A 17,396-nucleotide genomic window follows, 5' to 3' on the forward strand; every position below is an offset into this window, starting at 1 on the left:
TCAAAATGCCGGATATGAAATATATCGAGCCAAATGCAAGTCTAGGTGCTATCTTCAGGTAAGAAAAGCTTTTTGCAAAAATCATTCGGGACGAAAGCCAACAAATGGCGCACAGTTGAAAACAAAACATTCCGATGGAGACAAAAGCGTTTTTAAACGCATTAGCTGGTCTTTTGGCTCCTATCATGGGCAAACACTACAGTAGTTGAGTAGTTGTCCGACCTGTCTTTTCTTTTTTGTATATTTATCAAAGCACTTCCAGACAAAACGAGTCGAACTGGTGTACATACTGTTTTGTCGACCTCGCAAACAAGGAGGAGGACTTGGAGAGGACCAAGATGGACAAGTAGTTCATCTTCAACTTGGAGAGGGCCGAGGTGTGTGAGGACCATGCGTTTGTACGCAAGAGGGATGCAATAAGACATTTGTGCGTGATGCGGCCGTGGAGGAGGACTTGGAGAGGGCCGAGGTGGACCAGTAGTTCATCTTCAAGCGCAGTATCAAATGTATCTAAAAATGTCCTTATACCTTTTTTTTTTTTTTGATCAACTGTAGCAAAGCAGCATTGTAGCAAATGTATCAAATGTATCTAAAAGTGTCCTTATACCTTTTTTTTTCTTTTTTATTGTTATTATTCACAATCGCATCCCCATTATTCGCATCCCAAAAGTTCCAAAGTGCCGGATATGAAATATATCGAGCCAAATGCAAGTCTAGGTGCTATCTTCAGGTAAGACAAGCTTTTTGCAAAAATCATTCGGGACGAAAGCCAACAAATGGCGCACAGTTGAAAACAAAACATTCCGATGGAGACAAAAGCGTTTTTAAACGCATTAGCTGGTCTTTTGGCTCCTATCATGGGCAAACACTACAGTACTTGAGTAGTTGTCCGACCTGTCTTTTCTTTTTTGTATATTTATCAAAGCACTTCCAGACAAAACGAGTCGAACTGGTGTACATACTGTTTTGTCGACCTCGCAAACAAGGAGGAGGACTTGGAGAGGACCGAGGTGGACCAGTAGTCCATCTTCAACTTGGAGAGGGCCGAGGTTTGTGAGGACCATGCGGTTGTACGCAAGAGGGATGCAATAAGACATTTGTGCGTGATGCGGCCTGTGGAGGAGGACTTGGAGAGGGCCGAGGTGGACCAGTAGTTCATCTTCAAGCGCAGTATCAAATGTATCTAAAAATGTCCTTATACCTTTTTTTTTCTTTTTTATCAACTTTAGCAAAGCAGCAATGTAGCAATGTAGCAAATGTATCAAATGTATCTAAAAATATCCTTATACCTTTTTTTTTCTTTTTTATTGTTATTATTCCCAATCGCATCCCCATTATTCGCATCCCAAAAGTTTCAAAATGCCTGATATGAAATGTATCGAGCCAAATGCAAGTCTAATTGCTATCTTCAGGTAAGAAAAGCTTTTTGCAAAAATCATTCAAGACGAAAGCCAACAAATGGCGCATTGTTGAAAACAAAACATTCCGATGGAGACAAAAGCGTTTTTCAACGCATTAGCTGGTCTTTTGGCTCCTATCATGGGCAAAAACTACAGCAGTTGAGTAGTTGTCCGACCTGTCGTTTCTTTTTTGTATATTTATCAAAGCACTCCCAGACAAAACAAGTCGAACTGGTGTACATGCTGTTTTGTCGACCTCGCAAACAAGGAGGAGGACTTGGAGAGGACCGAGGTGGACCAGTAGTTCATCTTCAACTTGGAGAGGGCCGAGGTTTGTGAGGACCATGCGTTTCTACGCAAGAGGGATGCAATAAGACATTTGTGCGTGAGGCGGCCGTAGGGTAGGACTTGGAGAGGGCCGAGGTGGACCAGTAGTTCATCTTCAAGCGCAGTATCAAATGTATCTAAAAATGTCCTTATACCTTTTTTTTTCTTTTTGATCAACGGTAGCAAAGCAGCAATGTAGCAAAGTAGCAATGTAGCAAATGTAGCAAATGTATCTAAAAATGTCCTTATACCTTTTTTTTCTTTTTTATTGTTATTATTCACAATCGCATCCCCATTATTCGCATCCCAAAAGTTCCAAAGTGTACTACAGTAGTTGAGTAGTTGTCCGACCTGTCTTTTCTTTTTTGTATATTTATCCAAGCACTTCCAGACAAAACGACACGAACTCGTGTACATACTGTTTTGTCGACCTCGCAAACAAGGAGGAGGACTTGCAGAGGGCCGAGGTGGGCCAGTAGTTCATCTTCAACTTGGAGAGGGCCGAGGTGTGTGAGGACCATGCGTTTGTACGCAAGAGGGATGCAATAAGACATTTGTGCGTGATGCGGCCGTGGAGGAGGACTTGGAGAGGGCCGAGGTGGACCAGTAGTTCATCTTCAAGCGCAGTATCAAATGTATCTAAAAATGTCCTTATACCTTTTTTTTTTTTTTTGATCAACTGTAGCAAAGCAGCATTGTAGCAAATGTATCAAATGTATCTAAAAGTGTCCTTATACCTTTTTTTTCTTTTTTATTGTTATTATTCACAATCGCATCCCCATTATTCGCATCCCAAAAGTTCCAAAGTGCCGGATATGAAATATATCGAGCCAAATGCAAGTCTAGGTGCTATCTTCAGGTAAGACAAGCTTTTTGCAAAAATCATTCGGGACGAAAGCCAACAAATGGCGCACAGTTGAAAACAAAACATTCCGATGGAGACAAAAGCGTTTTTAAACGCATTAGCTGGTCTTTTGGCTCCTATCATGGGCAAACACTACAGTACTTGAGTAGTTGTCCGACCTGTCTTTTCTTTTTTGTATATTTACCAAAGCACTTCTAGACAAAACGACGCGAACTGGTGTACATACTGTTTTGTCGACCTCGCAAACAAGGAGGAGGACTTGGGGAGGACCAAGATGGACAAGTAGTTCATCTTCAACTTGGAGAGGGCCGAGGTGTGTGAGGACCATGCGTTTGTACGCAAGAGGGATGCAATAAGACATTTGTGCGTGATGCGGCCGTGGAGGAGGACTTGGAGAGGGCCGAGGTGGACCAGTAGTTCATCTTCAAGGGCAGTATCAAATGTATCTAAAAATGTCCTTATACCTTTTTTTTTCTTTTTGATCAACTGTAGCAAAGCAGCAATGTAGCAAAGTAGCAATGTAGCAAATGTATCAAATGTATCTAAAAATGTCCTTATACCTTTTTTTCTTTTTTATTGTTATTATTCACAATCGCATCCCAAAAGTTCCAAAGTGCCGGATATGAAATATATCCCAAAAGTTTCAAAATGCCGGATATGAAATATATCGAGCCAAATGCAAGTCTAGGTGCTATCTTCAGGTAAGAAAAGCTTTTTGCAAAAATCATTCGGGACGAAAGCCAACAAATGGCGCACAGTTGAAAACAAAACATTCCGATGGAGACAAAAGCGTTTTTAAACGCATTAGCTGGTCTTTTGGCTCCTATCATGGGCAAACACTACAGTAGTTGAGTAGTTGTCCGACCTGTCTTTTCTTTTTTGTATATTTATCAAAGCATTTCCAGACAAAACGAGTCGAACTGGTGTACATACTGTTTTGTCGATCTCGCAAACAAGGAGGAGGACTTGGAGAGGACCAAGATGGACAAGTAGTTCATCTTCAACTTGGAGAGGGCCGAGGTGTGTTAGGACCATGCGTGTGTACGCAAGAGGGATGCAATAAGACATTTGTGCGTGATGCGGCCGTGGAGGAGGACTTGGAGAGGGCCGAGGTGGACCAGTACTTCATCTTCAAGCGCAGTATCAAATGTATCTAAAAATGTCCTTATACCTTATTTTTCTTTTTGATCAACTGTAGCAAAGCAGCAATGTAGCAATGTAGCAAATGTATCTAAAAATGTCCTTATACCTTTTTTCTTTTTTATTGTTATTATTCACAATCGCATCCCCATTATTCGCATCCCAAAAGTTTCAAAATGCCGGATATGAAATATATCGAGCCAAATGCAAGTCTAGGTGCTATCTTCAGGTAAGAAAATCTTTTTGCAAAAATCATTCGGGACGAAAGCCAAGAAATGGCGCACAGTTGAAAACAAAACATTCCGATGGAGACAAAAGCGTTTTTAAACGCATTAGCTGGTCTTTTGGCTCCTATCATGGGCAAACACTACAGTACTTGAGTAGTTGTCCGACCTGTCTTTTCTTTTTTGTATATTTATCAAAGCACTTCCAGACAAAACGAGTCGAACTGGTGTACATACTGTTTTGTCGATCTCACAAACAAGGAGGAGGACTTGGAGAGGACCGAGGTGGACCAGTAGTCCATCTTCAACTTGGAGAGGGCCGAGGTGTGTGAGGACCATGCGTTTGTACGCAAGAGGGATGCAATAAGACATTTGTGCGTGATGCGGCCGTGGAGGAGGACTTGGAGAGGGCCGAGGTGGACCAGTAGTTCATCTTCAAGCGCAGTATCAAATGTATCTAAAAATGTCCTTATACCTTTTTTTTTTCTTTTTGATCAACTGTAGCAAAGTAGCAATATAGCAAATGTATCAAATGTATCTAAAAATGTCCTTATACCTTTTTTTTCTTTTTTATTGTTATTATTCACAATCACATCGCAAAAGTTTCAAAATGCCGGATATGAAATATATCGAGCCAAATGCAAGTCTAGGTGCTATCTTCAGGTAAGAAAATCTTTTTGCAAAAATCATTCGGGACGAAAGCCAACAAATGGCGCACAGTTGAAAACAAAACATTCCGATGGAGACAAAAGCGTTTTTAAACGCATTAGCTGGTCTTTTGGCTCCTATCATGGGCAAACACTACAGTAGTTGAGTAGTTGAGTAGTTGTCCGACCTGTCTTTTCTTTTTTGTATATTTATCAAAGCACTTCCAGACAAAACGAGTCGAACTGGTGTACATACTGTTTTGTTGACCTCGCAACCAGGAGTAGGACTTGGAGAGGACCGAGATGGACCAGTAGTTCATCTTCAACTTGGAGAGGGCCGAGGTGTGTGAGGACCATGCGTTTGTACGCAAGAGGGATGCAATAAGACATTTGTGCGTGATGCGGCCGTGGAGGAGGACTTGGAGAGGGCCGAGGTGGACCAGTAGTTCATCTTCAAGCGCAGTATCAAATGTATCTAAAAATGTCCTTATACCTTTTTTTTTCTTTTTGATCAACTGTAGCAAAGCAGCAATGTAGCAAATGTATCAAATGTATCTAAAAATGTCCTTATACCTTTTTTTTCTTTTTTATTGTTATTATTCACAATCGCATCCCAAAAGTTTCAAAATGCCGGATATGAAATATATCGAGCCAAATGCAAGTCTAGGTGCTATCTTCAGGTAAGAAAAGCTTTGTGCAAAAATCATTCGGGACGAAAGCCAACAAATGGCGCAGAGTTGAAAACAAAACATTCCGATGGAGACAAAAGCGTTTTTAAACGCATTAGCTGGTCTTTTGGCTCCTATCATGGGCAAACACTACAGTAGTTGAGTAGTTGTCCGACCTGTCTTTTCTTTTTTGTATATTTATCAAAGCACTTCCAGACAAAACGAGTCGAACTGGTGTACATACTGTTTTGTCGATCTCGCAAACAAGGAGGAGGACTTGGAGAGGACCAAGATGGACAAGTAGTTCATCTTCAACTTGGAGAGGGCCGAGCTGTGTGAGGACCATGCGTTTGTACGCAAGAGGGATGCAATAAGACATTTCTGCGTGATGGGGCCGTGGAGGAGGACTTGGAGAGGGCCGAGGTGGACCAGTAGTTCATCTTCAAGCGCAGTATCAAATGTATCTAAAAATGTCCTTATACCTTTTTTTTCTTTTTGATCAACTGTAGCAAAGTAGCAATGTAGCAAAGTAGCAATGTATCAAATGTATCTAAAAATGTCCTTATACCCTTTTTTCTTTTTTATTGTTATTATTCACAATCGCATCCCCATTATTCGCATCCCAAAAGTTTCAAAATGCCGGATATGAAATATATCGAGCCAAATGCAAGTCTAGGTGCTATCTTCAGGTAAGAAAATCTTTTTGCAAAAATCATTCGGGACGAACGCCAAGAAATGGCGCACAGTTGAAAACAAAACATTCCGATGGAGACAAAATCGTTTTTAAACGCATTAGCTGGTCTTTTGGCTCCTATCATGGGCAAACACTACAGTAGTTGAGTAGTTGTCCGACCTGTCTTTTCTTTTTTGTATATTTATCAAAGCACTTCCAGACAAAACGAGTCGAACTGGTGTACATACTGTTTTGTCGATCTCGCAAACAAGGAGGAGGACTTGGAGAGGACCGAGGTGGACCAGTAGTTCATCTTCAACTTGGAGAGGGCCGAGGTGTGTGAGGACCATGCGTTTGTACGCAAGAGGGATGCAATAAGACATTTGTGCGTGATGCGGCCGTGGAGGAGGACTTGGAGAGGGCCGAGGTGGACCAGTAGTTCATCTTCAAGCGCAGTATCAAATGTATCTAAAAATGTCCTTATACCTTTATTTTCCTTTTGATCAACTGTAGCAAAGCAGCAAAGTAGCAATGTAGCAAATGTATCAAATGTATCTAAAAATGTCCTTATACCTTTTTTTCTTTTTAATTGTTATTATTCACAATCGCATCCCCATTATTCGCATCCCAAAAGTTCCAAAGTGCCGGATATGAAATATATCGAGCCAAATGCAAGTCTAGGTGCTATCTTCAGGTAAGAAAAGCTTTTTGCAAAAATCATTCGGGACGAAAGCCAACAAATGGCGCACAGTTGAAAACAAAACATTCCGATGGAGACAAAAGCGTTTTTAAACGCATTAGCTGGTCTTTTGGCTCCTATCATGGGCAAACACTACAGTACTTGAGTAGTTGTCCGACCTGTCTTTTCTTTTTTGTATATTTATCAAAGCACTTCCAGACAAAACGAGTCGAACTGGTGTACATACTGTTTTGTTGACCTCGCAAACAAGGAGTAGGACTTGGAGAGGACCGAGATGGACCAGTAGTTCATCTTCAACTTGGAGAGGGCCGAGGTGTGTGAGGACCATGCGTTTGTACGCAATAGGGATGCAATAAGACATTTGTGCGTGATGCGGCCGTGGAGGAGGACTTGGAGAGGGCCGAGGTGGACCAGTAGTTCATCTTCAAGCGCAGTATCAAATGTATCTAAAAATGTCCTTATACCTTTTTTTTTCTTTTTGATCAACTGTAGCAAAGCAGCAATGTAGCAAAGTAGCAATGTAGCAAATGTATCAAATGTATCTAAAAATGTCCTTATACCTTTTTTTCTTTTTTATTGTTATTATTCACAATCGCATCCCAAAAGTTCCAAAGTGCCGGATATGAAATATATCCCAAAAGTTTCAAAATGCCGGATATGAAATATATCGAGCCAAATGCAAGTCTAGGTGCTATCTTCAGGTAAGAAAAGCTTTTTGCAAAAATCATTCGGGATGAAAGCCAACAAATGGCGCACAGTTGAAAACAAAACATTCCGATTGAGACAAAAGCGTTTTTAAACGCATTAGCTGGTCTTTTGGCTCCTATCATGGGCAAACACTACAGTACTTGAGTAGTTGTCCGACCTGTCTTTTCTTTTTTGTATATTTATCAAAGCACTTCCAGACAAAACGAGTCGAACTGGTGTACATACTGTTTTGTCGACCTCGCAAACAAGGAGGAGGACTTGGAGAGGACCTAGGTGGACCAGTAGTCCATCTTCAACTTGGAGAGGGCCGAGGTTTGTGAGGACCATGCGTTTGTACGCAAGAGGGATGCAATAAGACATTTGTCCGTGATGCGGCCTGTGGAGGAGGACTTGGAGAGGGCCGAGGTGGACCAGTAGTTCATCTTCAAGCGCAGTATCAAATGTATCTAAAAATGTCCTTATACCTTTTTTTTTTCTTTTTGACCAACTGTAGCAAAGCAGCAATGTAGCAAAGTAGCAATGTAGCAAATGTATCTAAAAATGTCCTTATACCTTTTTTTCTTTTTTATTGTTATTATTCACAATCGCATCCCCATTATTCGCATCCCAAAAGTTCCAAAGTGCTGGATATGAAATATATCGAGCCAAATGCAAGTCTAGGTGCTATCTTCAGGTAAGAAAAGCTTTTTGCAAAAATCATTCGGGACGAAAGCCAACAAATGGCGCACAATTGAAAACAAAACATTCCGATGGAGACAAAAGCGTTTTTAAACGCATTAGCTGGTCTTTTGGCTCCTATCATGGGCAAACACTACAGTAGTTGAGTAGTTGTCCGACCTGTCTTTTCTTTTTTGTATATTTATCAAAGCACTTCCAGACAAAACGAGTCGAACTGGTGTACATACTGTTTTGTCGACCTCGCAAACAAGGAGGAGGACTTGGAGAGGACCAAGATGGACAAGTAGTTCATCTTCAACTTGGAGAGGGCCGAGGTGTGTGAGGACCATGCGTTTGTACGCACGAGGGATGCAATAAGACATTTGTGCGTGATGCGGCCGTGGAGGAGGACTTGGAGAGGGCCGAGGTGGACCAGTAGTTCATCTTCAAGCGCAGTATCAAATGTATCTAAAAATGTCCTTATACCTTTGCTACATTGCTGCTTTGCTACAGTTGATCAAAAACAAAAAAAAGTAGCAATGTAGCAAATGTATCAAATGTATCTAAAAATGTCCTTATACCTTTTTTTCTTTTTTATTGTTATTATTCACAATCGCACCCCCATTATTCGCATCCCAAAAGTTCCAAAGTGCCGGATATGAAATATATCGAGCCAAATGCAAGTCTAGGTGCTATCTTCAGGTAAGAAAAGCTTTTTGCAAAAATCATTCGGGACGAAAGCCAACAAATGGCGCACAGTTGAAAACAAAACATTCCGATGGAGACAAAAGCGTTTTTAAACGCATTAGCTGGTCTTTTGGCTCCTATCATGGGCAAACACTACAGTAGTTGATTAGTTGTCCGACCTGTCTTTTCTTTTTTGTATATTTATCAAAGCACTTCCAGACAAAACGAGTCGAACTGGTGTACATACTGTTTTGTCGATCTCTTAAACAAGGAGGAGGAATTGGAGAGGGCCGAGGTGGACCAGTAGTTCATCTTCAAGCGCAGTATCAAATGTATCTAAAAATGTCCTTATACCTTTTTTTTTCTTTTTTATCAACTTTAGCAAAGCAGCAATGTAGCAAAGTAGCAATGTAGCAAATGTATCAAATGTATCTAAAAATGTCCTTATACCTTTTTTTCTTTTTTATTGTTATTATTCCCAATCGCATCCCCATTATTCGCATCCCAAAAGTTTCAAAATGCCTGATATGAAATGTATCGAGCCAAATGCAAGTCTAATTGCTATCTTCAGGTAAGAAAAGCTTTTTGCAAAAATCATTCAAGACGAAAGCCAACAAATGGAGCATTGCTGAAAACAAAACATTCCGATGGAGACAAAAGCGTTTTTCAACGCATTAGCTGGTCTTTTGGCTCCTATCATGGGCAAAAACTACAGCAGTTGAGTAGTTGTCCGACCTGTCGTTTCTTTTTTGTATATTTATCAAAGCACTTCCAGACAAAACAAGTCGAACTGGTGTACATGCTGTTTTGTCGACCTCGCAAACAAGGAGGAGGACTTGGAGAGGACCGAGGTGGACCAGTAGTTCATCTTCAACTTGGAGAGGGCCGAGGTTTGTGAGGACCAAGCGTTTCTACGCAAGAGGGATGCAATAAGACATTTGTACGTGAGGCGGCCGTGGGGGAGGACTTGGAGAGGGCCGAGGTGGACCAGTAGTTCATCTTCAAGCGCAGTATCAAATGTATCTAAAAATGTCCTTATACCTTTTTTTTTCTTTTTGATCAACGGTAGCAAAGCAGCAATGTAGCAAAGTAGCAATGTAGCAAATGTATCAAATGTATCTAAAAATGTCCTTATACCTTTTTCTTTTCTTTTTTATTGTTATTATTCACAATCGCATCCCCATTATTCGCATCCCAAAAGTTCCAAAGTGCCGGATATGAAATATATCGAGCCAAATGCAAGTCTAGGTGCTATCTTCAGGTAAGAAAAGCTTTTTGCAAAAATCATTCGGGACGAAAGCCAACAAATGACGCACAGTTGAAAACAAAGCATTCCGATGGAGACAAAAGCGTTTTTAAACGCATTAGCTGGTCTTTTGGCTCCTATCATGGGCAAACACTACAGTAGTTGAGTAGTTGTACGACCTGTCATTTCTTTTTTGTATATTTATCAAAGCACTTCCAGACAAAACGACGCGAACTGGTGTACATACTGTTTTGTCGACCTCGCAAACAAGGAGGAGGACTTGGAGAGGGCCGAGTTGGACCAGTAGTTCATCTTCAACTTGGAGAGGGCCGAGGTGTGTGAGGACCATGCGTTTGTACGCAAGAGGGATGCAATAAGACATGTGTGCGTGATGCGGCCGTGGAGGAGGACTTGGAGAGGGCCGAGGTGGACCAGTAGTTCATCTTCAAGCGCAGTATCAAATGTATCTAAAAATGTCGTTATACCTTTTTTTTCTTTTTGATCAACTGTAGCAAAGCAGCAATGTAGCAAAGTAGCAATGTAGCAAATGTATCAAATGTATCTAAAAATGTCCTTATACCTTTTTTTTTCTTTTTTATTGTTATTATTCACAATCGCATCTCCATTATTTGCATCCCACAAGTTCCAAAGTGTACTACAGTAGTTGAGTAGTTGTCCGACCTTTCTTTTCTTTTTTGTATATTTATCCAAGCACTTCCAGACAAAACGACACGAACTCGTGTACATACTGTTTTGTCGACCTCGCAAACAAGGAGGAGGACTTGCAGAGGGCCGAGGTGGGCCAGTAGTTCATCTTCAACTTGGAGAGGGCCGAGGTGTGTGAGGACCATGCGTTTGTACGCAAGAGGGATGCAATAAGACATTTGTGCGTGATGCGGCCGTGGAGGAGGACTTGGGGAGGGCCGAGGTGGACCAGTAGTTCATCTTCAAGCGCAGTATCAAATGTATCTAAAAATGTCCTTATACCTTTTTTTTTTGATCAACTGTAGCAAAGCAGCAATGTAGCAAATGTATCAAATGTAACTAAAAGTGTCCTTATACCTTTTTTTTCTTTTTTATTGTTATTATTCACAATCGCATCCCCATTATTCGCATCCCAAAAGTTCCAAAGTGCCGGATATGAAATATATCGAGCCAAATGCAAGTCTAGGTGCTATCTTCAGGTAAGACAAGCTTTTTGCAAAAATCATTCGGGACGAAAGCCAACAAATGGCGCACAGTTGAAAACAAAACATTCCGATGGAGACAAAAGCGTTTTTAAACGCATTAGCTGGTCTTTTGGCTCCTATCATGGGCAAACACTACAGTACTTGAATAGTTGTCCGACCTGTCTTTTCTTTTTTGTATATTTACCAAAGCACTTCTAGACAAAACGACGCGAACTGGTGTACATACTGTTTTGTCGACCTCGCAAACAAGGAGGAGGACTTGGGGAGGGCCGAGGTGGGCCAGTAGTTCATCTTCAGCTTGGAGAGGGCCGAGGTGTGTGAGGACCATGCGTTTGTACGCAAGAGGGATGCAATAAGACATTTGTGCGTAATGCGGCCGTGGAGGAGGACTTGGAGAGGGCCGAGGTGGACCAGTAGTTCATCGCCTTCGCTAAAATATGACTACACTATAAATATTCCGCCACAACCCTGAAAGCAGCCCCAGATCTGAACTTAAAGGATCGTGGCGATATACGAAACTAGGTCGCCTTAAAGGTATCGGGCCTAATGTATATTTTAAACGCATCGGATTTCCATCAACCCATAGCCCTTATTTGGGAATCCGAATAGCCCTTTTCGTAGGTGTGACAAACCGCTCCGATCCGAAAGCTATGGCTCTTATAGCGAGAAGTGTCCAACTCACAAAAACTAAGGCACCGATTTAATTCTAATGAAAATTGGGACATAGATACGGGATTACCATGGGATAGAAAAAGAGGCCCTGGTTGGGATCCCCTCGCAGCGCAGTAATCCATAATAGCGCGCACTGGGCAGTAGTTGGCCGACGGCAAACGCGCAATTGTTATCTCGAACGGCCTATTACTCGTGGTATGCTGGAAATGCGAAGTCGTTATCACTAGTTTACTTATCTCTTTGCCGCTTTTATAGAGCGCTAAATCTCTGATTTGAACGACTTGATCGCCTAAGGCAGATATTTTTGGGATTAATTCACCTATGCGGAAAAACCCGTAGAAAGCCGCCATAAACATTGCTTTGAATAGCGTGCGTTGCGAGGCCGAAGAATTTGTGGAAACAAGGGCATCCACCAGCTGGTGTAACACTGTTTCTGTTATCGGCAATCGCACATCTGGTGATTTTTGTTTTTTGACAGCTGTCAAAAGTTTGTGAATTATAAACGCTTGCGTTGGGTCCGGCATGCCTTTTAGCTTATGTACGTAGCCTATCGAAGACATATATGACAGGATTGTCGAGGCGGCTAATTGCTTAGCTCTCAAGTAAGAAATAAAGAGTGCTAAAGTAGGGGTGCCTAATGGGAGGTTTAGCTGGTCTGTGCGATAGAACTGATGATAAAACTGTCGAAACGTGTTCCATGCTCTAGCGTAAGCTTGTTGCGACCCGGAAGAGAGGGCATTACCTAACAGCTCGTTTAAAATACGCACCAAGTCTCCGGTCGTAGGCTCAGGGGTACCGCGGTTGGCTGAGTGTCCGCTTCGGGAAATATTTCTCGAAACTGATCGACCTGGAACCGTGAAATCAAATCGGCCTTGGTGTTAGACTGAAAGTAGTAAAGCCTCCCCAGGTCTTTCATGCGAAATCTCTCCTGGAGAATCTGCTTCGTCTCTAACATAATGCCCATGTCACTTGCAGCAATAATAATGTCATCCACCCATATCAACATGTACACAACTTTGTCACCAATCTCTTTCTTGTATACACAATGATCAACTGAGTTCTAAACAAACTGGTTCTCTACTAAACAGTTATGCAAAACTGTGTTCCAATTTCTACCAGACTGCTTTAAGCCATAAAGTGACTTGTTTAACTTATACACTAGTCTTTCATTACCAGAAGAACTAGGAACTTCAAAACCTTCTGCTTGATCCATATAGATATCACAATCAATAGGGGCATTTAAATATGCTGTCTTCACATCCATTTGATGTAAGATCAGATTGTTTTGTGCCGCTAGCTGGCATAGCACTCACACAGATGTAAGGTTAGCAGTAGGGGCCAAGGTTTCTTGGAAATCAATTCCTCTCACCTGATTGTAGCCCTTTGCTACATATCTAGCTTTGAAGGTATCACCATCAGCACCCTCTTTGATGGTGTAAACCCAGCGACCCCCCACTGCCGTTCTACCTTCTGGCAGGTTAGTTAGGCTGAAAGTATCATTAAGAAGAGAATCCATTTCCTCTTTCATAGCTCCTCTCCAGTTCTCCGATTCTTGAGATTCCATAGCTTCTTGGTATGTCTGTGGAAAAGATGAGATTTTGTAACAATAGTCAACTGAGCTCATGACTTGATTGCTCTCAATCTCCCCTTCAGTAACATATTCCACAGGGTGTATAGGAGGTCTTCTTACCCTCCTAGGATACCTAGTCTCAGGTGGAGCCTGAGACTCACATGGCTCTCCCTCAGCCTCCCCTGTGGGCCCCTCTACTTCCTCGTCTGGGGCCTCTTGTGGGCCATCTACACATGGAATACTGGCATTAACTGGATCATGGTTACCAGTAGTGGGATGTTGGAACAACATGGCTTCCTCGTTGCCTGGCAACAAGCCATCTGTTTGTGTCTGTTGCTCAACGACACTCTTTGTGGGAAACTTCACCACCCTATACTTCCTGACTTTGTTGGCCTCTGGAATATATACAAGATAAGACAGGCTCCCCTTATCATATCCCAGGAATACTCCCTTAGTACATCTGTCATCAAGTTTCTTTTTCATCTGTTTGTACGCAAAACACTCAGACCCAAAAACTCTCATGTTAGATAGATTAGGCTTGCGCCCTGTCATGGCTTGGTACGGCGTTTGCTGTAGACGCTTATTAAAGCATCGATTGCGTATGTACGCAGCCGCACTTACTGCATAAGGCCAGAATTCTCTACTAACATTACTCTGAGTCAGTAGGCACCTTCCCATCTCAAAAAGAGTTCGCCAGTGGCGTTCAGCAGTGCCATTCTGGTGAGGGGAGTTTGGACACGATTTTCTATGGTTGATCCCATTTCTTAAAAGAAGAGACTCGAACTCATTTGGAATGAACTCACCACCTCCATCAGATCTTATGGTCTATCACTTTGGGTGATGACAACAACAAATGGCTTGAAACTCTCTGGCAAACCCTTGAGAAACATCGCAATCAGTAGGCTATCTGTCACTGTTTTTTTTTTCTTGAGAGCTGTGGCTGCTTTTTCAGCCCTTATTATATACTCTGTGACAGATTCGTCGGGCGATTTCACGGGCGACGTCAACTCGGTGTAAAGCGAAATTACACGTGGCTTCCCGGTTCCAGCGTAATGTTCTCGTAAAATCTTCAGCGCTTTTCTTCCATCATCAGTTGCATCTCTCATAACTAATGACAGGCTCTTGTCATCGAGGAATTGTATCAGCTCGGCAAATGCTTCTTCGTTCTTCGAGGCATCAACTACGCCCCCGGCAAGGATGATATCTTTCAATTTCTGAAGCTTCATGTATCCTAGAAACTTTATCTCCCATTGTTCGTATCTTCTTTCATCTCCATCGAACAGAAGGCGCCCGTACCTTCCAGTGGCATCTCGCCTAGGCCCATAACCTGTTGTATTAGTTGCAGCGCTCATGATGGAGGAAAACTATCGTGGATTACACAAAGACACATAAAGACACGCCATCTTGGTTAGCTCCCGAATCGCGAAGAACATCCGGGATCTTTTATTTGTATAATCATACACAGGGATCCCATCCCATGAGATCACACTCTAACACTATGGCCCCAGATATGGAGTGCCAGTACGATTGGGAAAAATTCCAAAAAGGTTATGTTAAAGTTTTGCCAGGCTTTTTTCAAAGCCACGTAAAACCAGTGCGTTCCTAAAATCGCGCCATAACCTTTTGACCCTGCTGTGTCTGTAAATAGCCCGAGCTTTGACGATAGTTGCCAACGCTTCTCGATAAAAAATGATCTGCCGTTATGATCATGTAAAAAAGATTGCCTTGAGATCGGACCTTGAGATCGGACTTAGCCTGGCGCGTTAACCTTATGCAATGCGCTGGGTGCTTAACGCCTCGAGTGAGATCGATAAGTCGACGTAGAAACGCGCGCCCCGGCAAAACGACTGAGCATGTGAAATTTATGAGGCCGATAAGCGATTGCAATTCCTTAAATGTGACTTTTTTGCGTTTAAGCAAAGGGGCTATCAAAGCCTTACACTTTGCGAGCTTATCGCCGGGTAGCCGTGCTTCTTGGTGCACTGAATCCAGAGTAATGCCCGCGAATTGCAAACACGTCTCTGTACCCATGGTTTTTTTCCTGTGCAATGGAAACCCCGAGGAAGTTACACATAGAATGAAAGTTATGTCTTCCCGGCATTTTTCCGCACTATTGGCGATAAAAAGGAAGTTTATCTAAAATATGCAGAACTCCGGATGCCCCATATCGCATGGGATGAGCTAAAAGCTTCGAAAATTGCACAAGATGAAGAACAACCCATAGGGAGACAGCGATCGTAATACAGGAACCCTGCAACGTTAGGCCTAATAGTGGATGATCAGACTGGTGTATAGGAATTATTCTTAAGGCAGATTTAATATCTTGGCCATGAGGGAGCCAGGGCCCATCCTCTGCAGGATAGAAATAACATCCGAAATTGTAGCGTAGTGCACTGAGGAATATTCCTCGGGTATGAAATCGTTGATGGAAATACCATGAGGGAAAGACAAATGTTGAATAAGGCGGTATTCCCCTGGTGTCTTTTTATAATAATAATGAGTTTAATTCAACCTTTCGCAGTATAGACTGGATTACAGTTGAGTCAGAGATACAAGTAAGCAATACAATAAACTACAATTAATCAAATGTAATTAGCATATTTAACAGTAACGAACTCGTTGAAACGACTCGTATTAGTAGGCCTCTGATAAGACTTAGATTTAGATCTGAGATTATAACCTGGATCATGCGTAATGCGACGCCCTTTAATGATAGGAAAAAGAGGATTCTCTGGTTTGATTCTGGAAACGAATCGCTGGCATGCGATATTTCTTCGCTCGTGCAACGTTGGAAGCTTTGCAAGCTTGAGTGAGCCCTCATAACTACTACCTGGGAAAGCGATCTTGAGCGCACGCCTCTAAACATTCTCTAGGGCGTCAGACAGATAATTTGGAAGGTTCGCAAAGGCTGCAGACGCATATTCAATTACCGATCTGATAAGTGACCGGTAGACTGTTATCAGCTCTATGGCATCCAGGCCGCATTTCTTAAGTACTCTTAGAGCATAAAGCCTTTTGTTAGCCTTCTTAATTATGAAGTCGCAGTGCGCAACCCATGTTAAGTCACACGATATGAGAACGCCAAGCAGCTTGAACGACTGCACCCGATCGATGGTATTGCCGCCTACGGCCATGGGCTGCCAACTGCAACTATCATAGTTTAAGAAGCTAACGGACATTTCTTTGCACTTTGATGGATTAAGGCGCATGTTATTCTTTAGGGCATATGCTTGAATGTCGTTAACAATGTGTCCTAGGAGGGATGGTGAGTTCCTAGGTACCACCTCAAGAACAGTCAAATCATCCACGAACTTAGCCCGCGGGGGCCACGTCCTGACCAAGTCATTGAACATTACACAGAAGAGAATGGGCCACTGGTACACTGGGGGATTCCCCTGTTAAGTAGTTGCGAGGAAGATGTTTTACCATCGAGGCAAACAGACTGCGAACGCCCTTGTAGAAAGGCTGCAACCCAGCGCAAAAGTGCCGTTTCAACATAAAGTGATCTTAACTTATCTAGTAAGATGTGATGGTCAATTAAATCGAATGCTTTTCTAAAATCCGCGAAAAAGAGTCTAATCGGGCAATTGCCTAGATCAAGGGCCTCAAGCATAAGGTGTAGAATATAGACAATAGCCTGTTTGGTAGAAATAGACGCAACTGCAAACTGCTTACTATCTATTTTATCTAAGACAGCGGGGAGCATTCTCGAAAGTGTTAGTCCTTCCATGATCTTGGCGACTTGTGACGTTAGGGAGATAAGTCTCACATCGTTTTCCACGGTCTTGGCATGCTTGGACTTAGGGAGAGGACGTGCGATAGCAGACTTAAGAAGAGATGGGAAGAAGCCATCAGTTAGCGAGCTGTTGTAAAGGTCGCATATGACCAAAGCAAGTTCGAAGGAGAAGGTCTTCAGGATGGTATTGGGAATTCCATCGGGACCTGGTGCTTTTTTTTTATCTTGGTGGCAGATAGGGCTCGCTCAACCTCCGGGATGGTGGCAAGTAACCTAGCAGGGACTT

The 17,396-nt window shown here is 42.4% G+C and overlaps 1 protein-coding gene across 1 annotated transcript in view; it reads right to left on the bottom strand.

Annotated features, from left to right (window-relative positions):
- Nucleotides 1–13,665, bottom strand: part of LOC125557473 — a 29,226-nt gene extending 15,561 nt beyond the window's left edge. Inside the window, exons 1-5 of the mRNA XM_048720117.1 lie at nucleotides 13,495–13,665; nucleotides 13,174–13,383; nucleotides 12,774–12,837; nucleotides 5,177–12,675; nucleotides 3,057–5,096 (exon numbers count right to left, since the gene is read on the bottom strand). Of these exons, the coding sequence (XP_048576074.1) occupies nucleotides 11,708–12,675; nucleotides 12,774–12,837; nucleotides 13,174–13,383; nucleotides 13,495–13,665 (1,413 nt within the window). The 3' untranslated portion in view covers nucleotides 3,057–5,096; nucleotides 5,177–11,707. The remainder of the gene's footprint in view (nucleotides 1–3,056; nucleotides 5,097–5,176; nucleotides 12,676–12,773; nucleotides 12,838–13,173; nucleotides 13,384–13,494) is intronic.
- Nucleotides 13,666–17,396: the final 3,731 nt, after the last annotated feature.

The sequence above is a fragment of the Nematostella vectensis genome, chromosome 12, assembly GCF_932526225.1.
Source record: "Nematostella vectensis chromosome 12, jaNemVect1.1, whole genome shotgun sequence".
NCBI lineage: Eukaryota > Metazoa > Cnidaria > Anthozoa > Actiniaria > Edwardsiidae > Nematostella > Nematostella vectensis.